The 27,601-nt window shown below is 39.5% G+C and overlaps 1 protein-coding gene across 1 annotated transcript in view; it reads right to left on the bottom strand.

Annotated features, from left to right (window-relative positions):
- The window catches only part of l(3)L1231 (zf-C3Hc3H domain-containing lethal (3) L1231), a 281,991-nt gene that overhangs the window by 46,368 nt on the left and 208,022 nt on the right, over positions 1-27,601 (bottom strand). The window contains exon 6 of the mRNA XM_090412243.1: positions 25,601-25,784. Coding sequence (XP_090268369.1) covers positions 25,601-25,784 — 184 coding nt within the window. The remainder of the gene's footprint in view (positions 1-25,600; positions 25,785-27,601) is intronic.

Genomic DNA, 27,601 nt, shown 5'->3' with positions numbered 1-27,601 from the left:
TAGCAAAACAAGCGTTCTCTACAGGTTGGCACGAGACCAAGATAGGTGGAATGATATGGTAAAAATGATATGGTACAAGAGGAAGACCAAGATAGGTGGAATGATATGGTAAAAAGTACCTTAGAAGATAGAAATATAAGATCTGATAATGTTGGAGTCTTAACATGTAACAGATTGATTTGGAGGAAAATTGTAGATAGGAAGTTAGTAATGATGTAAATTTTTCATATAGTACTATCATATCCTGTACATCCCATGAAGGTACATGTCAGGAATTTGATGATGATATATGAAAGCAGGCACTGTAAATTGTTGTGTATATCATATACAACTATGTTCTCAGAAAATGAGAAGTATCAGATGAGCACTAAGAAACAAAGTTATGGAACCTTTTGTATTTTGAAACTTCTTTTTTTTTTTTTTTTGGTATGCTTTAGTTTAAATGTACAAGATAATTTTCTATGTTCGAAAGATTTTAAATTGCTTGATACCTCCCTTTAGAAGGAATTTTCTATTTCAAAGCAGGAGTAAATGCAGAAACATCTGGCGAGTGGGTCAGCTGATAACAAAAAGAAAGAAGCCTAAGATAAGAGAAATGATGGTTGACCAAAAGGGAAAAAAAAAAAAAAAAAAAAAAAAAAAAATTAAGAAGGAGCCAGTCTTTACAACAGTTCAATCATAAAAGATGTGACTGACAAGAGATTGACAAAATCATGCTTTCCGGGTGCGAAAATTGATGTTAGTGAGGCTATTAAAACACAAAACAGTAGGGTGAAAAGAGATGATCATATTGGTTGGAATGAATGATTTGAAATAAGTAAAGTGTGGCATGAGAGAGGGCATGAAAAATTATTGGAAGCAGCAAAAGAAAAGTGTGAGTTAGGATAGTGAGTCTGTTGCTGCAGTATGACAGTAGAGTTGAGAAGGAAGGTCATAATAGCAAATGACTCGATGCATAGGTTATGCAGGAGTAGTGGTGGGGAGGTTGTGGATGTGTGGAGTGAGTGTGATGGGACTTATACAAGAAGGATGGCTTGCATCCAAATGGATTTGGTGTTTGGAGGCTGGAAAAAGTGTTGTTGAAGTGGATGTGCAGATTCAGGGAAACTACAGCTTTTTTTTTTTTTTTTTTTGGGTGGGGGGAAGCTGTTGAGTGGATATGCAGGCATCAAAGGGGCAGTTGAGTGTAAGAATGAGTATAATATGCCTAAGTTAGTACCATTGGTAACAAACTAAAATGGGAAAAATTAGTATAAAGCTCAGGATAGCAGTGGGCTTAAAGGGCTTTTGTATTTTATGTACACTAATGCCAAGGGCATTCGGTACAAGCAGGAGGAATTTTTGGCATTGATGATATAGTTAGTGAGAGAGAATATGAAGAGTATAGTGTGTTCAGAGAGGATAGAGAGAAAAGAATGGGGGGGGGGGGGAGTGTTATTGTAGATAGTCAACGAACTGCAACTAAACAGAGTAGAAATCCAACTGTAGGGCAGAAAAAAATAGCACATATGAGGCTATCTGGTGTGAGAAAGAGGCCAGTAGAACAAAATATACAGCTGGATTCTGCTATAGACCAGGGGATGGAAAAGATGGAGATAGTATGCATTGGCAAATCGACTCAATGAGTGAAGGAGAGGTAATTATTATGTGGGATTTCAACTATGGGAACGTAGACTGGAAGGAGGAGAAAACACATGGAAGGAAGGAAATGAAATTTATGTAGTTACTAATGGATAATTACCTGACAAGGCATGTGATGGAATATATTAGGGGGTTTCAAGAGTGCTTGATCTAGTAATTGCATCTGAAAATTTGTCTACAACGAATATGAGCATGTTGTCATTAACTGGTGAGAGTGATCATCTATGTGCAGAATTTTGTTAAGATGAGGTATATGTGGAATTACAGGGCTGGTAAGTATGACAAGTTTAGGAGACTGCTTGGATTGGCACCATGGCATGTAAAACTGCAAGGGCTGGATGTTGATAGTGCATGGGAAGTTGTCAAGGAGTATTTAAGGGAGGTAATGGCAGATTGCATATTTCACTTTATTTACTCTCCTAGTTAGGAGAGTAAATAAAGTGAAGTTAAATGGATGAATACCATCATTAAGCTGGTGCTGCAAAAAAAGAAACAATTGTGGAGGGAATTTAAGGAGAAAGGAAGTTAATGCAGGCCAAAGATAATCCCAAACAGTTCTTTCGATATGCTGCAAGTAAAGGAAAGAATGTATATGGCAGAATGATTTTAATGAACGTGGATGGTACGGAGGTAACTGAATCAGTCGAAATAGTAGAATTATTAAGTGAACATTTTGCAAGAGTATAGTATATCATCCAGGTGCTGATACTGCAAGAATGAGAGAACCAAAGGCTTATATGAGAACTAAGGTAAATGAAATGGAGGCACATAGCATATTACAAAACCTTAATATGAGTACAGCTGTGGGATTGGATGGTATATCAGCTCCAGTTTTACATAAAATGGCTAAAGAATTGTCAGTGTCCTTGACCATATTGTTTAATCTAAGTCTCAGCTCTGGTTAGTCCCGAGGGGATGGAAAGAGGTGGGGGGGGAATAGTTCCATTGCATAAAGGAGGGTCCAAGACTGATGTAGCAAATTACCAATCAATCAGCATAACTAATCAGCATATTACCAATCAATTAGCAAATAACTGTTCAGTTATTTGCCGATGATGCAAGTTGGGTAGAGGAATAGTTAATACAGATAATGTCAAAATTTTGCAGGATGATCTGGATAGATTGGCAGACTGGACAAAGGAGAATGGATGTCAGTTTAATGTGGCAAAGTGTAAGGTCATGCATTTTGGGATGAAAAGATTACCAGCTGTACCACATTAGTGGAACTGTACTCCAGGAAATTGATGAAGCCAGGGACTTGGGAGTGTTTGTGGATAAAGCAGCTCATCAGATTAGTTGATTATTGAAGAATACTTTGACGAGCAGAGATAAGAAGGTTATTACTGATGCTCTTTATTGAGCCTTGATAAGATCCCATCTTGACTACTGCACGCAGATCTGTTCGGCAGGGTTTCTTGGCGATGAGGAGAAGTGGAGAGGATCTAGAGGCGCGTGATCAAGATGGTAGCAGGTTTATGGAATGAACCTTATGAGAACAGGCTGAAGATTTATAGGTTATAAAACTGGTTGAAAGGCAGAAAAGGGGTAATTTGATTGAGACATGTTGTAGGTGCCATGACTGTGAATGAGTTCAAAGCAAAGTATGACAGATGCTGCACAAATGCTGGATAGCTTTTGACATGATGTTTAAGGCCTCCCTCGATGAATCTAAGGACTCCTTGGAATAGTCCACAATAATAATAATAATAATAATAAAATCTGACAATGTTGGAGTCCAAGACAACAGATTAATTTGGAAATCAATTACCAATTAGTAAGAGTATTATCACTGTATTCTATCCATCTCTTGAGGGTTCATATGAGGAGGTTTATGATGACTGATATCAATTTTTCACAAATTGGTATACCAACATAAGAGATACACTTTCTAAGATAAAAAGCAACATGACTATTTTTTCTGGTGAAGTTAATTAAATTAAGGGGATAAAAATCCCTTATTATTTTACAGCCAGTATGCGAAACTCTGAGATCGAAAACTATGATCTAAGAGTTTCATGCCGAACAACTATCGGCGAATCCAAGCGTAAGTGAACACCTGGTAGTACAACACCAAGGCAACTCGAAGCAAAGGTGGAGCAAAGGGGATGTATCTAAAATGAAATTCAAAGGCTGCTTATTAGACAATTGGAGATTTTTGCAATGCCTTCAAAAATAAATAAAAGCAATGAATCGCTAAATAAAGTGTTTGTATAGGCTTAGCGATATATATAGTAAAGAAGATAGGTAAATTTTCATAATCAACTTCCTGATAAATACCATAAATGAGCATACAGGATATTGAAAGTTTTTTCACTTGGTTTCATCCTTTATCCAGGTGTGAGTAAACAAAGCTTGCATGTGAAGTAACTTCATGACTGGGCTGCTGGTATATAGAGGCTAATGACTTCACATCAAATGCCTTACTATCCCATAATGCAGTGCACATATCCTTAAGGGTAGGTATAATGCTATGTATTATAAGAAGGGCATTTGATGCGCTTCCTAATGCATATTAAGGCATTTGATGTGAAGTCATTAGATTATATGCAAGCAGCCCAGTCATGAAGTAACTTCACGTGCAAGCTCTGTCTGCTTACACTTGGATAAAGGATAAAACCAGGAATATCATTTCTTGGAATCTTTAATCTATTCCATACAGGATACTAGTATACGTTAAATTAAAGTTGCCAAGAAATTATATTCCAGTTTAATCCTTTATTCAACTGTAAGCAAATAAAGTTTACAGGTGAATTATCTCCATGACTAAGGAACTTGTATAGATAATTAATACTTAAGGAATTGACAGGGTACACTAGAAATATAAATTAAATCAACTTTAATATATACTTTCTGATATTTCAGAAACGTCACGTTGCCATCTTCATGGGAACTTAAGATAAAGATGTGCATGCAAGTACTACATAACAGCAAACGAGAAACAAAGTGAGGAAGCTATCATTTTCCTAAAGTCCTGATGGTGCCCCCCTGGTGGGCTATATTAGGTGTTCTTGGCCTTTGGGCTGAAGTACTTCTGATGTATGTTTCCCAAATTTGGGGCAGTCTCATGCATCCAAATTTGTTGAGGTTTGGCATGTTCCTAAGGGCTGAGGTTGATTCCATGAACAGTCTTTCATATATGAACTTGCTGCGGTGCATTACAGTGGCTTTCTTCCACTTTATTCTGTGGCGAGTATTCAGAGCATGGTCTGCAAGCCCAGAGTGGCTGTACTGGTGAAATTGGATGTAGTCCTTGTGTTCTGAGATTCTGATATTTGAAGAAAAACAAAGAAATAGTTATCACCAAAGCAGATAAGGGGAACGGCACTGTTGTACTCAATCATACTGACTACACAGGTAAGCTTAAGGTTTTACTATTAGATCGAGCTACTTACCTCCCCATTGAATACAATCCCACCAACTCACAAATTAGAAAACTCCATAGGCTTGTTGAGAAGGTCACTTCTTGGCCTGTGGAGATTACTAACAGACTAAAACCATATGACTCTAGACCCCCCCCGTATATACGGGCTCCCAAAAATACATAAAGAAAATGTGCCATTACGTCCCATAGTGGACGGGATTGATTCCCCCACTTACAAACTAGCTAAATATTTAGCCAAAGCACTCTCACACAGTACTGGCAACACACCATCACACATAAAATACTCAGCCCACTTCAAAGCCAGTATACAAAACCTTACACTCCAACATAATGACATAATGGTCGTGATGACTAATTTGACGTGTCCTCCTTATTCACAAATGTCCCCTCAAAGAAACCCTAGAACTAAACCAAGCTAAATTTCCTCTCGATATCTCAGCCCTATTTCAGCTCATAATGAACTCAAGCTATTTCGTTTGGCAGGAAAAATTCTACAAACAGATAGATGGGACAGCAATGGGTTCACCACTTTCCCCACCCTTGGGCAACTAGTTTATGGATACTTTTGAAGAGAAAGCCTTAAACTCTGCCCGACAAAAACCTACTATGTGGCTTTGCTACGTTCACGATGTGTTCAATATTTGGCCACATGGCCCAGATACACTCCTCTTCTTCCTAACACACTTAAACAACCAACACCCCAGAATCAAGTTCACCCTGGAAAAAAGAGGAAAACAATAGCCTCCGCTTCCTAGAAATGCTAGTCATCCGCAAACCTCATGGTACCTTGGTTTTCTCAATTTTTAGAAAACCCATCCATACAGGCAGATACATTCACCAACAATCCCCCTCCCCCTCACAACAATATGGAGTTATTAAGACACTATTCAACAGGGCTAAACTAATCTGTTCAAATGACCAGGCCCTAATCACTGAACTAAATCACATCCTTAACACTTTCTCAGCCAATGACTACCTCCCCAAAAAATTCCAAAACCAGGTATCCACAACCCACCTACCCCCTACACAAAAAAGATTACTCTAAATCCATCACCATTTCCGTACATCGGAAAAAATCAACAAAATCCTAAAAAAACATGACTTGACCACTTGTTACATACCATATAGAAAATTGGCATCCCTTATTTGCTCCACTAAAGACCAACCACTTCCTCTAGACCTACCTGGTGTATACCAGGTCCCTTGCAGCTGTAAATTGTCCTACTTTGGCTAAACAGGCAGGACAGCAAATACCAGAATCTCAGAACACAAGGCCTACATCCGATTTCACCAGTACAGCCACTCTGGGCTTGCAAACCATGCTCTGGATACTCGCCACAGAATAAGGTGGAAGAAAGCCACAGTAATACACCGCAGCAAGTTCAAATATGGAAGACTATTCATGGATTCAGCCTCAGCCCTTAGGAACATGCTAAACCTCAATAAATTTGGATGCATGAGACTACCCAAATTTGGGAAACATACATCAGAAGAACTTCAGCCCAAAGGCCAAGAACACCTAATATAGCCCACCAGGGACTTTAGGAAAATGGTAGCTTCCTCGATTCATTTCTCATTTGTTGTTATGTATACCTGCGTGCACATCTTTATCTTAAGTTCCCATGAAGATGGCAACGTGACGTTACCGAAATATCGGAAAGTATATATTTAAAGTTGATTTAATTTATATTTCTAGTGAATGCTGCTAATAAGTATTGACAAGTATTGATTATGATTATCATATTTAAGCAGCGTATAAGCCTTTCTTCAAGAACTTGTATAGAGGCTGATGACTTCACATCAACTGCCTTAGTATCCCACAATTCAAAGGACACCTAATTTCATGAGTGTACACTGAGTTAGCTTTGCATTAGGAACACCCATCTAATAATGCATTGTCCACCTCTCTGTGCAATCACAACTCACAGACACCTAGAAACAGATTCCACAAGGTGTTCAACATCCTCCATGCATAACTCAACCCATGTCCATTGCAGCAACTCTGTCAGTTCACACTCAATCCATGGAGGAGGATCAGCAGTTCTCACCTGTTTTAGCACATCCCATACATGCTCAACTGAGTTACAGATAGGGAAGTTTGGGAGTCAAGGCAGTGTAGCAAATTCATTGTCGTGTTCCTCCAACCACTCAGTAGTTGTACGAGCATGATAAATAAATAAATTCCATGTGATGATACAGCGTTCCCCCTTTATACGGGAGTTCACGGTACCATCTAGTCCCCCCAAATTTTATCCAGGCTCCGGAACCGGCATAGGCTGACGAATCACTATGGCTGGGTCAGTATTCCTGACTGTAATCCGTGTGTTCCTCGGACCGGTTTGCCTGCTTGCAGGATGAAAAATACCAGATAAACTGGTGGAAAAAACCCTGCTCTCCACGTCCAAGACCGGCTAACTTGGCTATGGCTAAGGAAGATCCTTGAACTCTTCATGTCGTTGACGGGAATCGTCAACGACGTGAAGAGTTCAACCTAGGACACTCCTTCCCCAGGCATATGGGTGCAAAGCGCAAAGCCACTAGGCTAACCATTCAGACACGAGCCTGATGACAAGGTGTGTTGTCCAGACGAAAGATGAGTGTGGTCGGGATAGACCTCATTCAGATATGGATGGAGATGGTCAGCTAACAGGTCCCTGTAAAGTTCGCCATTCAGTGTTTATGGATGATAACCAACGGACCTAGGGTGTGCCAGAAAAAAGCTCCCAAGATCACACCACTACCTTCACTGGTTTGTTGAATCCAAACTGTGCAGCCAGGGAATAGGGCTTTATTCCTTGGCCCATGTGAGGTATTGCTTGCAATGCCTGGCTGTCATCATAGGTACCCTTGCTAGTCTCTGGAAACCCAGGCAAAGCGAGGTACGGTGCATGTGAAAATGGGTCAAACTGTCCTGCTGTTGTACTGATGGGTGAGCTGTGTGACTTTTGAATGTCATTGCTGAGATACAAGTTGTGACACTTGACGTTCACCTCTAGGATCAACCATATGTAGCTGACCAATGCGAGCGTTTGCTGGATGTCTTTTCATGGTTAATCCAGTCCTGGTACATCCTTGATACAGTAGCATGGGAGCAACTAACAAGTGTAGCTGTTTCTGAAATACTAGCACCTGCCCTCTGGGTCCCAACTATTTGCCTGTGGTCAAATTGGCTTACTTCGCCATGTTTCCCCATTACTGGCAAATGTTTGCTGATTATATACAGAGGATAGGTGTGCCTATTTATAGTAGCTGCACATAACATTGATATCATGTGGCACTTTGTAATTGCACTGAATTTGTAAATCAGGGGAGGGGGTGTTCCTAATGCAAAGCTAACTCAATGTATGTAGCTATGCATTATGGGCAGGATCATTACCCAGACTAGTTTCTACCTTTTTAGAGGTACTGTAAAGTATAAGGGGTGAGGGAGGTATCTCTCCAAAAAAATTTAACTCATCTTGTAGATCACTCTAAATCTCAATGACTGACCCTACTAAGGATCACTACTAAGCTCATCACTCTTGACCTGAATCACTCCAGGACAGGAAATTCAGCAGTGGTTCCACTCAATGACAGGCAAAGACCTGCCAATAAATAGAACCACTCTACTCCCCAGGAAACAAGCATGCCTAAGGACAAACATTAAATGTCATCAGTGGGAGCCAAATCTTTGTATAAGTAGTCCTCCTCCAAAAACTAGACAATCCTTAAGCTCATTCTAACCTCAATGAGTTACTCCGAAGGATCATATTAACTCTTAACTCTTGATTACTCATGGTTCCACTCAGTGACAGGCACACCCTATCACTGAGCAGAACTACTCATTTCCTAGGGAAAAGTATCCACTGACGGGCTCTAATAAAGGCCACGTCATTTGAAGCCATACCACAGGCAAGAATCTAATGGAATGCAGTGATCAAGACCACTTCAGCAGTCTCACATCCATGGAAAAAAAACCACATCAGTGGGAGCCAAACCCAGAGGGGAGAGTGAAGTTTAATTAATGCAGAAATCACATATATTTTCCATATACAAGTAGTAAAAAAGGTATAATTTACCATTAAAATACTTAATACTTTGGATCAGAGAGAGCTGAAGACAGTTTTTCCATTTGGTTAGAAATTACATTAAACTTCCCAAGAATAAGCAAACAGAGTTTGCATGTGAAGTATCTTCAAAACTAGGCTACTTGTATATAGAGATTGATGACTTCACATCAATTGCATTGATATTCTATAATGCAATTGATGTGAAGATTAATGAAGGTTAATGAAGAGGTCATACATTTCCCACTGATAAGACCTCAATGATGATCGAAAATGGTCTGGGTAGTGACTCTTTCCATAATGCACAGCAATATACACTTATGAAATTAGTGTGTGCTTTGCATTATGGGATACTAAAAACTGACGTGAAGTCATCATCTCTATAAACAAGTAGCTTAGTCATGAAAATATTTCATGCACAAACTTTGTTTATTTACCCTTGGACAAATGATTAAACAAAAATATAATTTTTTAGCAAGTTTAAAGTAATTTCTAACCAAATGGAAAACTTTCCAACTATCACATCATCTGGGGTGTATGTGTGTACACACACGTGCTGTTTGGAAAGAGGTCAAAGGACACCCATGGGCAAGGTCCATCGTGTCATGTAATGAATCACATGTTTGTAACCAGTATAAATTGAAGGAATATAATGCTCCCAAGTCAGAGCAACTGTGTCTACGTGAAATGGCTGCAAGAAGGGAACTGACAGAGTTTGAAAGAGGCATTGTGATAAGATACAGGCCTATTGGTTCAGCAAATTGAACCATCCCAGGTCAACAATCAGTGATACCAATACTGAGATGGAAGTGCAGGGAATCAATTACAAGTGCTACCTGCAGCAGATGACCCACCACACTCAACTACAAAGGATAATATGCAAAAACTGCCATTCTTTGGCAAATACATTGAATATGGAGTTCCAAGCATTGACTGGAACACAAATCTGCAAAATATTCAGAACCAAGGCTGATAACATGGGCTTCCATGATAGGACTGAAATATGCAAGCCCCACATTATCCAAACCAACATGCAGTACCGTCTTCAGTGGTGCAAAGAGTGTGTACAGTGGGACAGAGAAGCTTGTAAAGCAGCTGTGGAGCAATAAATCATGCCTATACCCTCTGCCGAGCAGATGGATGGGCGTGGCAGATGCCTGACGAACATCTCTTACTAGAATGCATAACCCCAACTATGAAATTCAGATGTGGTGTGTGATGTGTGGTCCTGTTTTTCCTGGCTTGGCTTTGGACTTCTGTGGTGCCAAGAATACTGAACTAGAAGAGGTATCTGAACATTCAGAACAATACAATGCTTTCTAATTTCTGGCATTTCTACAGAATTGACCATTGTTCAGCAAGACAATGCACCTTGTCATAAGGCTGCTGCTGTAGCTGTGTGGTTTGGGCATGAATGTCACCACACTTGACTGGCATTTCCCGTTAATCGCAATTATATGCTTATGGAAAGTATATAGCGTAAGATTTCCACAGTTATCACAGTGAAAGGAGGTCCTACATCTTATTAAGGTGGGGATCATGGCTGTTTCTTCCTCACACTATGGTATCTGTTAATGTCTTTCAAAGCAGTATATATATAGAGGGAGACACATGCTACATTACAATACACATAGCATGCTAAAGCAATGCAATTTGGTCAACCATTAACACTATTTGATTGATCATGGTAAAAAAAGAAAAAAAACTCCTACATTAAAGCTGGAGTTCTGTTATCTGTTTGGCTAACTTTATTAACAGATAAATTAGAACAAAAGTTATGCTAGCGATTACTTGCAGATAAATTAGAAAAGTGAGGGTTTTTTGGAGAAGTTATGTAGTTAGATTAAATATGTGCTATCCTTAAGAATATGGATGGAAGATTCAGCCCACATAAATTGTGTTTCAAAGTATTATTCAGCAAACTCACTTTAAGACTCTAAGCAATAATTTCAGATCTATGATATATTGGTCACCATCAATACTATTTTTGTTGTAATTTATCTGTTAGTAATCTCAAACTAAACAGATAACAGGATCTCCCCCCCACATTAACGATTAAGCCAATAGTATTATTGGTTAAGCAAATTATTCCTCAAGAGCAGACTTCAGTGAGTATGGGGGTGGCAAACCTGAGGTATCTGATGCTGGACCATGCCTTATTTCATGTAATATACATCTGCTATATTATCTGTAGACTGGTCCCTATCCTTCTTTCCACCCCTAATGTTATTAGAATATTTGAGGGATAGAGGTGAATCTTTCCTATTTTATTATTTCTTTTCATCTTATGCAGTGAGAGTCTGCCCAGGTATTTGGCTCACCTAGTAGGTGAAGACAGGAGATGAGATGGATACCATCTGTCCTTAATTCCTACTATTAGATATGAAGAAAACTTTATAGAAAGTCATGCTGGCTCGGTCATCATCCAGACAAACAAGAACCTTGTCATCTTTTGGAGACACTAGGAGTGATGGTGAAAAATGTGCTACTAGCAATAATGATCTTCCCAAGAATATAAAGATATTTAAATGTGAATTTTGTCTGAGAAACAGATTTATGATCAGAACATGGAATGTTAGATCATTATATCAATGTGGTCAATTCAAGATTTTGCAACAAGGTCAGAATCTGGAGAATTAACAACAGAGGAAGGAAATCTCTTTCTTTACTTGGGTACTCAAGAAAGAGTTGCTTTCTAGATCCAAAAGAATATTAAGCACTATGTCATAGACTTTAAACCTGTAAATAGTAGACCTGCAGTAGTAAGATTAATAAGACCATCAAATACATTTTGTACACTAAAAACAGCAAGAATTTTAGGACAATTAATCTCATCAGTCACCCAAGCAAAATATTTTTAGCCATCTCACTCTCACATATTGAAGCAAAAGTGGAATTCAATTTTTCAGACTTCCAGGCTGGATTTAGAAAGAACAAGAGTTTAATTGATTATATATTTACACTCCATATCATTGGAGAAAAATATGTAGAACACAATAGAGTAATGTAATGCACCATATTTTTTTTTTTACCTACAGAAAACCTTTGATTCTATCTAGCATGATACCTTTTGGAAAATTCTGAAACATTATGGAATAGGCAACAAAATAATATGACTGAATGAATCCCTGTACTCATCTTCTGATTGGAATCAAGGGGAATTATAGCACTCCCTTTCTAATGGAGCATGAAGTGAGACAGAGGTGAAATTATCACCAATGTTATTTAACTGCTGCCTTGAATATGTTGTAAATGAATCCCTGGAGAACTGTGAGTAGGGAGATCAATCTTCAGGAAATAATCACAAATTTGCTTATACTCTTAAAAATATAGCTTAACGATAAGTACTCAAAAATCAGAAACAATGACAAATATCTGTGCTTCTGACCAGGAAAGAAGTGCTGTAGGACAAACTGAAAAAAAAAAAAAAAAAAACACTTTACTTAAGGATACACCCATAGAAAAAGTTGATCAGTTTAAATACCTATGGAGTATCTTTAATAAAGAAGGAGCTCAAGACAGGATATTAGAACAAAAATTACAAAAGCAACAAACAACACTCCAAAAACTAAAACTGCTATGGACAGATAAATTTAGAATTAAACAGATAATGCCTTATTGGCACAGTACTTAGAAGTATTGTTTATATAAAATTCAGTACTTTTATATGGAAGTGAAACTTGGACCCTCCTAAGACAAGATGAAAAGAGGTTGCTGGCATTTGAAATGAGGTGCTATAGATGACTTTGTGATGTGATCAGTGTATGGTATCTTTAGATACCATACACTGATCACATCACAAAATTTTGAAGTAAGACAAAGAATCAGCTCTTTTGCCAGTCCAAGAGATTACTATTACTATTATTACGGGCAACTCCAGGGAGTCATTGGACTCATCGAGGGAGGCCCCAAATCATATTCATCACAACTATTTGACATTCATACAGTATCTATCATACCTCGCCTTAAACTCATTCACTGTCACAGCATCCACCACAGACTCAGGGAGCGCATTCCACTCATTCACTACTCTAAAAGTAAAGAACCCAGCTCTAACACCTTTACTAACCACACTTTTGCCCAGTTTCCATGGATGTCCCCTAGTCCTCCCACAACCAGCCCTGTACTCAAAAATATCTTCTGAATTAATTTTATAGAAACCCTTCAGTAATTTGAATGTCTCAATCATATCTCCCCTCCTCCACCTATCAACCAATTTTTGCAACCCACAAATCCTCAACCTGTTCTCATACGGTTCATTCCACAGACCTGCTATCATCTTGGTCACTCGCCTCTGGATCCTCTCCACCTCCTCCCCATCAAGAAGAAACCTAGGTGACCAAATCTGAGCACAGTAGTCTAGATGGGGTCTTATCAAGGCTCGATACAGAGGAACAATAACCTGCTTGTCTCTGCTTGCCATCGTATTCTTCAGCAACCAAGTGATTTGATGAGCTGTTTTGGTCACTTTTGCAATGTGTCCCCTAAATTTCAATTCCTTATCTACCAACACTCCTAAATCTCGTGCCTCATCAATTTCCTGGAGCACGGTTCCACCAATGCAGTAAACTGCCGCCAATCTTTTCACCCCAAAATGCATAACCTTATATTTTGCCACATTAAACTGACATCCATTCTCCTTAGCCCAGACCTCCAATCTATCCAAATCATCCTGCAAAATTTTGACGTCATCTGCATTCACTATTGCCCTACCCAACTTCGCATCATCCGCAAACAAATGAACTGTTCCTCTCAGATCATTTCCTATATCATTTATGAACAAAATAAACAGCAGTGGTCCAAGAACAGATCCTTGTGGCACACCACTAGTCACAGGCCGTCTTGTGGACTCTACTCCCGAGTAAACCACTCTCTGATATCTCTCCGTCAACCACCCTCCTATCCATCTCACCAACCCTATGTCCATTCCCATATGCTGCAATTTACTGATTAGAATTCTATGTGGAATCCTGTCAAAGGCCTTGGCAAGGTCCAGTAGAATCACCGTAAACCCATTACCCTTATCCAGTTCAGCCGTCACTGTGTTATAATACGTGAGCAAGTTACTGAGGCATGACCTACCCTTCACAAAACCATGCTGTCCCCGATACAGTATCCCATTTTCTTCTATCCAATCTTGTATTTTCCTCTTGACTATTTTCTCTAAGACCTTGACAATGATTCCTGATATGCTAATCGGTCAGTAATTTACTACAGCAGTCTTGGAACCACCTTTATGCAGTGGAACTATTTTCCCCTCTTTCCACCCGCTCGGGACTAACCCAGACCCGAGACTCAAATTAAACAAAATGGTCAAGGGTACTGACAATTCTTTAGCTGCTTCTCGTACAACACGAGCTGGTATACCATCCAATCCCACAGATGTATTGACATTGAGGTTATGCAATAGACTACTCACCTCCACTTCATTAACCACAATTCCAGTATAATCTACTGGTTTATTCGTTTCTGCAATGTCACCACCTGGATGATATACTTTTGCAAAGTGCTCACTCAGTAACTCAACTATCTCAACTGATTCAGTTACCTCCCTACCATCGGCATTCTTTAAAATCAATCTGCCATGTACATTTTTCCTTTTACTTGCTACATATCTAAAAAACTGTTTAGGATTCTCTTTAGCCTGCATGGCCAATGTTCTTTTGTAATTCTTTTTTGCTTTTCTTACCACACTCGTCACCCTTCTGGCCTGTGCTTTATACCGTTCATGTGCCTGCCGGTCACCCTTCTCCTTAACAATAATGGTGACACAAAAATACCAAGAGTTGGGATGGCACACATTCAGCCCACTTAGTTTTCTAGTAAACCCTGACTTTAGGACTCTAAGCAATTTTTCAACTTTTATTGGTCACCGTCCATACTGGTTTGTTGTAATTTATATGTATAATTATATAAGTAATTTTTTTTTTTTTTTTTGCATGAACATGTTGCTTAGTTGTTTCTTTTTTTGCAACTCAAGCTTAATGGTGTTATTCATCCATTTAACCCCTACTTGATTTATTATTCGGACTCTAGGTATACAGTCAGCCATTGCTTCATGCAAGCACTTCTTAACTACCTCCCATGCACTATCAACTTCTAGTCCTTGCAGTTGCACATGCCATGGCACTGAACCAATCAAACTCCTAAGCTTGTCATACTTTCCAGCCCGATAATTCCACATGTACCCTGTCTTAATTGAAAATTCTACACCTTTAGCCACCTCCCAAGTTAAGACCCTATGATCACTCTCACCGATTGGTGGCAATGTGGTCATATTTGTTACAGCCAAATCCTCAGATGTAATTACTAGGTCAAGCACTCTCTGACCCCTAGTATTTTCCATTACATGCTGTCGCAGATAGTTATCCCTTAATAACCGCATAAAATCCAGTTCCTTCCTTCCGTGTGTCCTCTCCTCACTCCAATCAATGCGACCATAGTTGAAATCTCCCATAATAATCACCCTCCTTCCACCCATTTCTTCTATTTGCTTGTGCATACTGTCACCACCATCTTTTCCATCACCTGGTCTATAGCAGCACCCAATTGTATATTTAGTTCTGCTAGCCACAATCTCACACCAAATGGCCTCAAATGTGCTCTTTTCTCTATCCTGCAATTCAACTTCTATTCTCCTTGGCTGGAGCTCATCAGCTATCATCAACAATACTCCTCCCCCCCATTTTATTCTCTCTGTCATTCCTGAACACACTATACCCATCACATTCAATCCCACTAGTTATATCATCTACAGTCAGCCATGTTTCACTAATACCTATAACCTGTGGTCTGGAAGTGCCAACCATGGCTAAAAACTCTTCCTTCTTGTTCCTAATACTCCTAGTATTAGTGTACATGAATTTAACACCCCCATTAGCCCCAACCCTACCTTGATGCCTTATATTAACTATCCCACTCAGATTTGTTGTCCTTATTTGCTCTGGCATATTATATTCATTCTTACATTCAACTGCCTCCATAAGGACTGTATCTCTACTCCCCCCCCCCAACAAATCTAGTTTCCCTGAGTTTGCACATCCACTACATTCAGCAACACTTTCTCAAGTCTTCTTACACCGTAACCATTCAAATGCAAGCCATCCATCTTATATAGATCCTTTCGCCCATCAAACTCACTCCACACGTCCACAAATTCCACACCACTCGTCATACATAACCCACGCATAAAGTCATTTGCAATTATAGCCCTCCTTTTAAACATTTCACTGTCATACCGTGGCAAAAGACTAATCATTCTAACTCTCTCACTCTTTTCTTTTGCTACCTCAAACAATTCATTCAGGTCTTCTATCATTTCCATTTTATCTCCTTTCAAATCATTCGTACCTGCCACAACAATCATTTCTTTCACCCTTTCCTTTTGCTCTCTAATAGACGCAGTTACGTCCTTTATGGTCGCACCAGGTTGGTACGATTTTGTCAAATCCTCTACTAACACACCTCGTACTAACGAGTCTCCATACAGCACTCTATCCTTCATTTTGTTCATGTTCACATTCATACGTCTATTTTTCCTGTCATACCTTTTATTATTGGTTGGTTCATTCAGTCTACTTTTGTTCATGCACTCTAGCTGCTGTTTTGCTCTTTCTATCGCACTATTCAACAACGCGATCTCACTCAATGCATCTATCTCATCTTTTTTGTTCTCTGAGAAACCATTTATACTATCATTCACACTTTCTACATTCACACTCTCACAATTTTCATGTACAACCTTGCCGTTTCCTGTCATATCCCTGTTTCCTTCATTCTGAAGGTTGACAAAAATATCACACTCACGTTCCGAAATACACTTCAATTCCGCATTCTCCCTACATTTTCTACACACATTCAATCCTTTATTATCATCTAACCACACACCGACCGCACTCCGCAAAGCATACATTTCACAGCTAGTACACTGACTCATTTCTTTTATGCTACCATTCTTTGATAACGATGGCGAACCTTCATTACTGGCCGCCATTTTCCTTCGCACAGGTGCCATTATTATCTGTGACGTGTTTTGTCAAATTATACCCTAATCTTTAATAATTATTCAATTAATAAATAAGAGGAAAAAAAGTACAAACATCAGAACATTTAAGTACTAAATATAATTAAATAAAATGAAATATAACTAAATACAGTAACTTAGCTTCGTTTTGTCTTCCACCGTTACGCGTTCGATTCCGACGGTACCAAAATATGTTATATCGCGACAGCAACTAACTTCCAAAAAACAACCACTGAAGTACACTCGTATTCAGAGAAACAATTTAGCACTCAAAAACGTAGAAAAACGGGGGAGAAAGCGGACTATTCACCGATTAAAAATCACTTTCTTCTGCACAGCTCAAATTCACCGCCACGTGCTCAAACATCATAACAAGATAACATCATAACTAAGATCGAACAACTTATGTGGCTTCGTCATATCAGCTGATAGAAGCAGACCTAGAATAAACTGGATAGACAATATAAAAAATTGGACAGGTGCTACATTTACATAGCTTAAAGCAAAGTGTCAATTAAGAACTGAGCTGAAGATTTCCATAAGGAATATTTCCTAATATTCCTTATGGAATATTAGGAAATATTCCTAATATTCCATAATACTACTCTACGGTCCTTTATGCACTATGGGATGAAGAAGTAGAAAATTAGCGTGACTTTCATTATGAGAGAAAGTCACTACTCAGACCGGTTTCAACCTTTATTGAGGTCTCATCAGTGAGTAGGTAGAACTAGTAATACCAAGTCTGTAGCGAACAGAACTTACATACCCTACTATGAGAATTGCCAAGAAGGTGTCCTAATAAATTATTAATTATATGAAGAGCCAAAGGCTTCAATTCAGCGACATGAACTTATTTAAGTTAAGGGATATTACATCAAATATTGTTTCATAGCCGAATATAGAAACTATATAAAGTTCGTAATAAAGTTAGTTTAATCCTTTATCCAACTGTGAGCAAACAAAGTTTGCACCTGAAAGTATCTTCAGGACTGGGGTAAGGTGGTACAATACCAGGGCAACTCCTTGCAAAGGTGGAGCAAGCTAACACCACTCCTAACTCTGTATCTCCCATAATACAAAACACATCTCCTTGGGGATATGTCTAATATTATGCATTAAGGGAAGGGCCACTACCTAAATTAGTTTCGACCTTTATTGAGGTCTCTTCAGTGGGAGCCAGGCCCAAGTGGAGATACCAGCCAGCAGCATTAGCAAGGTCATCTCTACCTATAGGAGTTGCCAAATGGTGTGCCACCTTTTTAATAAATTACTCTGGATTTAGAGAAAGATGTTGCAAGTTTATTTTTCACTTGGTTAGAATATAATAAATTTAGTTTAATCCTTTATCCGTGTGAGCAAACAAAGTTTGTGCCTCAAAGTATCTTCAGGACTGGACTTCAGGATTATTTATTATATTCTAACCAAGTGAAAAATAAACTTTCAACATCTTTCTCTAAATCCAGAGTAATTTATTAAAAAGGTGGCACACCATTTGGCAACTCATACAGGTAGAGATGACCTTGCTAATGCTTCTGGCTGGTATCTCCACTTGTGCCTGGCTCCCACCAAAGAGACCTCAATAAAGGTCGAAACTAGTCTGGGTAGTGACCCTTCCCTTAACACGTAACATTAGACATATCCCCAAGGAGATGTGTTTTGCATTATCGAAGATACTGAGATAGGAGTGATGTTAGCTTGCTCCGCCTTTGCAAGGAGTTGCCCTGGTGTTGTACCACCTTACTCCAGTCCTAAAGATACTTTCAGGTGCAAACTTTGTTTGCTCACACTTGGATAAAGGATTAAACTAAATTTATTATATTCTAACCAAGTAAAAAATAAACTTTCGATATATAAAGTTCGGCAAGTCCAAACATAAGCAAATACCTGGATAGTGCAACACTGAGACAACTCATAGCAAGGGTGGAGCAAGCTCCAATCACTATTCTTGGTATTTACCCATAATGTGAAACCCATAATGTGAATACAGTAATACAGCTCCGAGGAGCTGGGTTTCACATTATGGGTAAATACCAAGAATAGTGATTGGAGCCTGCTCCACCCTTACTATGAGTTGCCTCAGTGTTGCACTACCAAATGGGTCAGGTGTTGCACTATCCAGGTATTTGTTTATGCTTGGACTCACCGAACTTTATACAGTTTCTATATTCGGCATGAAACTCAGAGTTTCTTATTCGGCTATGAAACAATGTGGGATCTAATATCCATTAACTTAAATAAGTTCATGTCGCCGAATTGAAGCCTTTGGCTCTTCATATAATTAATAATTCATTAGGACACCTTCTTGGCAATTCTCATAGTAGGATATGTAAGTCCTGTTCGCTACAAACTTGGTATTAACCAAGTTTGTAGCGAAAAACTTGATTGAAACGAAATTGAAAATCTTGATTCGTTAGGAAGCGATAAATAATAGTGATTGACTGAGGATAGATCAGATTAGATTGAGCATAGGAGAAGGTTGATCGTAAATCAAATCTTTCTTTTGGGAGTTATTTAAACCAGAGTTGTTTGAGAACATTTTATTAATATAAGTATAAGAAATATATACTGTAGATGCCAAAATTTCAGGTAAGTAGGTAAGGTAAAGATTGAGACAGGTGATCACAGAGTATAGTAATTCTGAAGATTGTACAGCAAACTACAGATAGGCTTAATCATCATGAACAGTCCGTACGATGAATTAGACTTTAAGTAGCTGCTTGCAATTTTCCGACATGTAGGAAACCTGCTACATATAAAATGGCCGGGCAAAGTAGAGATCCATCAGATCGAGGAAGTCGAAACAGAGGACTATCAACCTTCAGAACCTCTCCCAGCACTTCTCAAGATGACACAAGAGACAACAACCCAGCAACAGATACCCAGACCTCGGAAGAACTGGACGACTACCAGACGGTGAGTAGAAAAAAGCGATGAAAAGAGACGCCACCAGAAGAACCAGAACACCAGTCAATGGACACAGTGGTTCAAATCAAAGAACAAGTCCCGCGGTAATCTTAAGAGACAAAAAACAATGGTCGACAATCTCGGAGGCCATGAGAAACTCAGAGATTAAATTCAAAACAACCAAAAACTCAGATGAAGGAGTCCTTATCCAGCCCGAAGGGACATCAGACTACCGTCGGCTAACAAAGTTAATGGACGAGCTAAAGACCCCACACCACACTTTCGAACTGAAAAAAACCTAAAAGTTTTCATCAGAAGACTGGTAGAAGAAATAGCCATCGACCTTAGATCTCAAGGACTGGAGCCCATAAAAATATCAAGAATGTACCAGGCAGACAAACGTCCCATGCTGCTGGTTCTCGTGGAAATTAGTAAGGAGCAAAGAGAGATTTACGATCTCAAAACAGTTTGAAACCTCAGGATTAAAACAGAACCACTCAGAAAGAAAGCAACAGCAGGACAATGCCATCGCTGCCAGAGATATGGGCATGCACAGAAACTGTGCAGAGCAGAGTACAAATGTGTGAAGTGCAGGGACAGTCACCGTACCTCACACATGCTCCAAACCACGCACAACTCCAGCCACATGTGCAAACTAAGGCAGCCCACACCCAGCCAACTATAGAGGCTGCACTCTCCACCCAGATAACCTGGCAAGAAACAGAAAAGCAGGCACTCCACCAGCTCAAAAACGTGCAACACCCCTTGAAGAAGGAATCCATCACTGAATATCACACAGCTCATATGCTGCAGCAGTCACCTCAAAGGCTAAATCAGCAGAACCTATGCCCAACAGTCAAAACACAGCTGCTATCCTAGCTGCCACCCTAGGGTAGATGATAACGGCTTTCAGCAAGACCAACCCCAATCAGAGTGATACAAACAAGTTCTTAAAAAACACTCAAGTCATCTTCACAATGATAAGCAATGAATAATACGCCTGGTTAGAACAACTTCATATAGATCGCATTTTGGAATGCCAACGGCCTAAACAACAAACTCCTGGAACTACAAGAATTTACAGCAAGACATAGAATAGACATCCTCTTAATGAACGAGAAGCACTTTTGGCAATGCGACAACCCCAAACTAAGGAACCACGCACTACTTAGGAATGACAGACTCAATGTTAGAGGAGGTGGAACGGCTATCTTTGTCAAAAAAAGACATAAGATACAACGAGATCAAGCAGACGACTACAAACCTGGAAGAAACTGGAATTGAGATACACATCAACAATGCAGGTAACCTAAAGCTATATTCAGTCTACAACCCTCCAGGCAAACCACTACTAGCCTCGGATCTCTCCCAGCTCCTCGACACAAACAAAGCAACAATTGTGGCGGGAGACCTAAACGCAAAACATCCCGCATGGAACAGAAGGAACTCCAACAACAACGGGAGGAGGAGCCTACACACATTCGCTATGACAAGAAACATCATTATAGCAGGTCCTGCCGAACCAACACACTACGGACCGCTGGGAACACCTGATGTGCTGGATATAGCCATTTTCAGGAACACCTCGCACGAATTCCAGTTACAGGCAGTCAATGATCTTAGCTCTGACCACAATCCGGTACTATTAAGCTTAGGCGGGGAAACAGAAATCATCTCCAGGCAGTCCTCCACAAATTTCGAAAAGCTGAATGCTACTCTCCGCAACCTCACAGGACCCGTTCCAACCACCTCCTCACCTAAAGAAATAGATACAGCGATCAGAAAACTGGAAAGTACAATCCAAGCTGGCCTAGCAGCAGATTCCACAGTTACTGCTCCAGCTCAAGCCAATCTGCTCCCAGAAGAGATTCTAGAGCTCATCTGCAGCAAAAACAGGATCAGATGCCGTTACCATACAACACTATCCCCCCCAGGACAGACAAGACCTAAACAGGGTAAACCTAGTCCAATATTCGATCAAAGATCACAATAACCAGCTGTGGGAGAAGAAGCTAAGCTCCTTAAACACCGAAGACAACTCATTGTGGAAAATGACTAAAGCCCTTCACAGCGACCGCCCCAACATTCAGCCAATCCACGGAGAAAGGGGCATAGCCTACTGAGACGACAAGAAAGCAGAAGCCTTCGCGGACGCCCTGGAACTGCAATTCAGCCCAAACTATGCGCATGTGACCTTGCACTTCATTGAAAAAATACACAGGCATGTCCGCTGTGCACTCCATCAAACCAGCAGCCAAGAAAACACAAGCTATGCTACACCAAATCATCAAGAGCCTCAACAACAGAAAGGCCCCAGGTCCTGACGAGATTTCAAACCAAACCATAAAAGCACTCCCCCATAAAACAGTTATGCATCTAGTGGCTATCATCAACGCGATGTTAAGACTCAACTACTTCCCCACTCGCTGGAAGCAGGCAGATGTAATCCTCATCCACAAACCAGGAAAAGCACCTCAATTCCCCTAGAACTATAGACCTATTAGCCTCCTATCAAATCTGGGAAAAATTGCGGAAAAGATAATTCTGAACCGCCTACAAAATGAAACGGACAAGATCAACCTAATCCCAAAAGAACAATTCGGATTTCGCAAAGACCACTGCACAACCCAACAGGTCCACAGACTTATAGAATTCATAACTACTGGATGCAACTGGAAACAACACACAGGTGCAATCTTCCTGGATGTGGCGAAAGCCTTTGACAAAGTATGGCACAAAGGTCTCATCCACAAATTAATAGCTGCAAAATACCCACTAAACCTTGCCAAAATCATAGTATCCTATCTGAAAGACCGAAAATTAAGCTATGTGGCCTCAGGTCCTCCATGAGAAGCATCACAGCAGGTGTCCCACAGGGCTCCCTCCAATCACCACTACTCTTCAACATTTTCATCTCAGACGTACCAAGCACAGCATCAAACACCATGGCAATACTGACCAGATCACTCAGGCCATACTTAGCCACACAATGACTACAAGACGCAGCAACAAATCTTAAAGAATGGTTTCAGAAATGGAGGATAGATGTCAATGCCGACAAGAGCATGGCCATACACTTTATAAGAAGGAAAGCAACCCACCACGGAGTAGTCATGATGTTCAACACTGATATCCCATGTCAAAAAGAATTAAAATACCTGGGAATCAAACTGGATAACTGACTCAGCTTCAACCCCCCACATCTCACATGCCTGCAACAAAGCCAACTCGGCAATAGCTCAACTCTACCCGCTACTCAACCGAAGAAGCAAAGTCAGTACAGAAAACAAACTAACAATATACAAAACAATCATCAGACCCATACTAACGTACAGATCACCGGCATGGAGCCACACCTCCCCCAGAAACATCAAGACTACAGGTACTACGAAATAAATGCCTCCGAATGATCTTCGACGTCCCCTGGTTTGTTAGGAATGTTCTCCTCCACCAAGACGGAAACATGCCAGACATACCTTCGTATCTCAACCAGGCATCATTCCATCCCAACCAACTCATTCGTGATGCATCAAATTATGATTAAAATGACAGATGGAGATACAAACGCCCAAAGGCAGCTCTGATCATCGCTTCAAACGATTCTATACAGACCTAATTCGGGCAAGCCAGGCGCTCAAAAATTTCTCATTATTAATCACAATCTAGCAATGAAGGGATAAAAATCCAAGGGATTGATGTCCATCTCGCCATTAAAGTAAACAGTTAACTTGGTATTACTGGGTCTACCTACTCACCGATGAGACCTTAATAAAGGTTGAAACCAGTCTGGGTAGTGACCTTCTCTAATAATGTAGAACAGTAATACAGCCCCTAGGAGCTGGGTTTCACATTATAGGTAAATACCAAGAATAGTGATTGGAGCTTGCTCCATCCTTACTATGAGTTGCCTCGGTGTTGCACTATCCAGGTATTTGCTTATGCGTGGACTCGCCGAACTTTATATAGTTTCTATATTCGGCATGAAACTCTGAGTTTCTTATTCAGCTATGAAACAATATGGGATGTAATATCCCTTAACTTAAATAAGTTCATGTCGCTGAATTGAAGCCTTTGGCTCTTCATATAATTAATAATTTATTAGGACACCTTCTTGGCAATTCTCATAGTAGGGTATATAAGTTCTGTTCACTACAAAATTGGTATTACTAGTTCTACCTACTCACTGATGAGACCTCGATAAAGGTTGAAACCAGCCTGGGCAGTGACTTTCTCTCAATGTAGAACAGTAATACAGCTCCTAGAAGCTGGGTTTCACATTATGGGTAAATACCAAGAATAGTGATTGGAGCTTGCTCCACCCTTACTATGAGTTACCTCAGTGTTGCACTGCCAAATGGGTCAGGTGTTGCACTATCCAGGCATTTGCTTATGCTTGGACTCGTCGAACTTTATATAGTTTCTATATTCAACATGAAACTCTGAGTTTTTTATTTGGCTATGAAACAATATGGGATGTAATAGCCCTTAACTTAAATAAGTTCATGTCACCGAATTGAAGCCTTTGGCTCTTCATATATTTAATAATGAATCTAGATGTTTTTTTAATAATTTATCCTAGCATGATCTCTGGTGAGGGGAAAAAAAAAAATGGAACTACATTTAAACAATTTCTACAGTCCTTTCGTATTGAGATTTTCTTCTGTCTGGGTTGTTCTGGTTGCTATATTGGTTGAAGATGGGTCCTCCGCATTCTTGGAATAATTAATCCATCATTTCTGTTCAGATTTGGATGTTTCAGCATTTCACAAACTTCTTTGAATTTTCTTTCATACCAGGTTTTGGGTGTGGTATAGGGACTTAGTGCCTTTCCAGTCAATTCTGTGGCATGTTTGAAGAGCATGGTCTGATAGGCCTGTTTTACCATAGTTGAGGTATTTAATGTTTGTGTTCCACTTTTCTGATTGGGATGGTGCATCGTGTTTCCCCTATGTAAGGTATGTTACAGGTACATTAAATTTTGTAAACCCCTGGGTAGGCAGGTATGGAAGAATATTTTTGGAGGAGCTAAGTAAATTTCTTTACTTAGTTTTGCGGGGGTTCGAAGGTTGTCTTGATGCTGCATTTAAGTAATGTTCTACCTATTTTTTCTGAAATGCCCATTAAAAGAATGAAAAATACAAGTAAAATTTTTTTGCAAACTATCGGGCACATCAGCTGAACAATGACTGACCATGTGCAAGCTTTCATGCTCCACATGTTCCTGTTTTACTTGTATTTTTGTGTAACAGTTCCTATTCAGTGTTTTTAGTTTGTAATGATTCATATTTAATGCTTGTTGTATATTTGTGTGCTCATCCCAACCCAGATGATGCCACTAGCTTAAGTGGCAAGTAGATTTATTAAATAATTATTTAATAAATAATTATTTATTAAATAAATAATTATTAAATTAGTGTTTATGCATTTTGCAACTTGTACCTAAAAAAGAAAATAGCAAATACTGCTATACCACAATGACTACAATACATGTACTATGATCAGGATTTACATGATATGATACATGCAGTATTTCATATGCAGAAATATTTAATTAGCTTGGAATCATTTTTGATGTAGTTTTTTTAATTAAAAAAGACTTACCTAACTGTGAGCTGTTTGGCTGATGATTAGGAGATGATGCAGGTGAATTAGGAGATGAAGGACGGAGATGGTTTTGCTTTTTTTTCTTTTTACTACGCTTAGCTGGCCTGGTCAGTGCTGACGGCTTCGGTTTCTTACGTGGTTTCTTAGGTTTAGGTTCAGAAGCCATTTTATTATAGTTGTCCTGGATTAAAAAAAAAATCGTGTAAAGAAGTTCAAAGAGTTCAGAAGAACTGCAAGGCTCCAAATATACAACTTAAATCTACTAGCCACAAAACATTTTACCACTCTAAACAGAAACAATCCGAATTTGAAGTCTGTCTTGTCCTTTCCCATTTCATGCAATGGAATAAATTTTATCTTTCTTCCTCTCTTAGGAACCTCCATTTTGTGGAACTCATGTTAGATAAGCATGTAGGCAACAATAACTCCATGCAGCAATCCCATAAATTGAACTTAAGTCCCAATGCCTGATTAATACAGGTGCCCCCCCACCCAACTTATTCACCAGGTTAGGGACCAGAGCACTGGCAAAAACCTGAAATCGGCAAAAAAGCAGGACCGAGCCTTTATTTCGTTTGCAAATGCATTTTGGCCATCGAAAAATGTAAATAACGCACTTGGGAATCGCTTGTGAATACAGGCAAAAGCTTACCTTTAAATATTCTGATTCTTGTATCACTACACTGAGGTGCCATTATAATCACAAATGTAAGAGACACACACAGTGTACAATTTCTAAGAGATGCACCTCACACAACTTCTACAAACACACTCGATGTGAGTAAATGGAGAGAAGTGCATGGAAAGTATAGGTTGGTATAAATGCAAAGTATAAATGCATAGGTTGGTGAAACATAGCAAAAGAGTGGTTTGCTCTTTTGCCATGTTTCACCAACCTTCCATGCACTTCTCTCAATTGACTTGCATTGAGTGTATTGAGGATCATGGTTATATTTGAAAGGGATAAAAGAGCAGAATGGTGAAAAGCAGGGAGGGGGGGGGGGAACTACTGCACTGTACTGAGTTTGCTAATTGCTTGTATCCTAACTGACTACTAGCTCCTCTTCCACCACTCTATCCTTGCTCAAACTTTGTAAATTATCATATTCAGCAGTCCAATACCTTATACCATCTTCATGAATTGCTAATTAAACATTTTAAATATAACTACTGCAGTGGTTACCTGACTATCATCTCTATCAACTAATATCATCCTACCATTCAAGTGATCACTTCAACAGAGGCAGACTCAGACAGAGGCATGGAATGAACTTCCCATGCTTTTCAAAAATGATCTGCAACACATGGTCAAGCACATCAAAAATAATAGAAATAAACAAGTGTTCAAAGGCACTATCCCCAAATCATGCATACAAGCAATGCCTGACGTAACTTCACTTAGAGAGAACAAGGATGTCAACTACAAAAACAACTGGAAGAAAAATTCTAAAATGGTGATGACAATTGGATAATGGACTACAAAAAAGGAAAGGTAAGTGCAGAAATCAAGCAATGCTGTTACCCACTGTGAAAAACAATATTTAGGCAATGCACAGGGAATGTGCATGACCCACGCAGGCAACAATAAGTCCCACAGAGATGCCCAAATTCACTTCACAAACATAAGTTGGCCTCCATGCCAATCTTAATATAATGTTTACTGTCATCTCCAATCTGCAATACCACACCTATTTTTCCTAGCAGAAACCCAAATCTCACCCCCCAACAAGCATTACTCATCTCAACTTTCCTAATTACACACTCCTTGACCCAACCAAGGATGATGTCTGTGCATATATTTGCACTGACATACTTTGTCAAAGAGCACCCAATCTAAAATTATCTGACTTGGACCTCCTTTGGCTGAAAATTTCCCTACTAAACTCGGCAAAATTCATTTGCTGTCTCTATCACTTTCCCAATGCCACCAACCACTCATAATTCTTTGCTTTTCTCTCCTAAAATACTGATTTTCTACAGTCACACTTTCCTAGCATT

This window comes from Typopeltis vanoorti, chromosome 22 (genome assembly GCF_054136105.1).
Source record: "Typopeltis vanoorti isolate ZY-2024b chromosome 22, IOZ_Tvanoo_1.0, whole genome shotgun sequence".
Classification (NCBI taxonomy): domain Eukaryota; kingdom Metazoa; phylum Arthropoda; class Arachnida; order Uropygi; family Thelyphonidae; genus Typopeltis; species Typopeltis vanoorti.
This window is presented reverse-complemented; position numbering and strand designations above follow the sequence as displayed.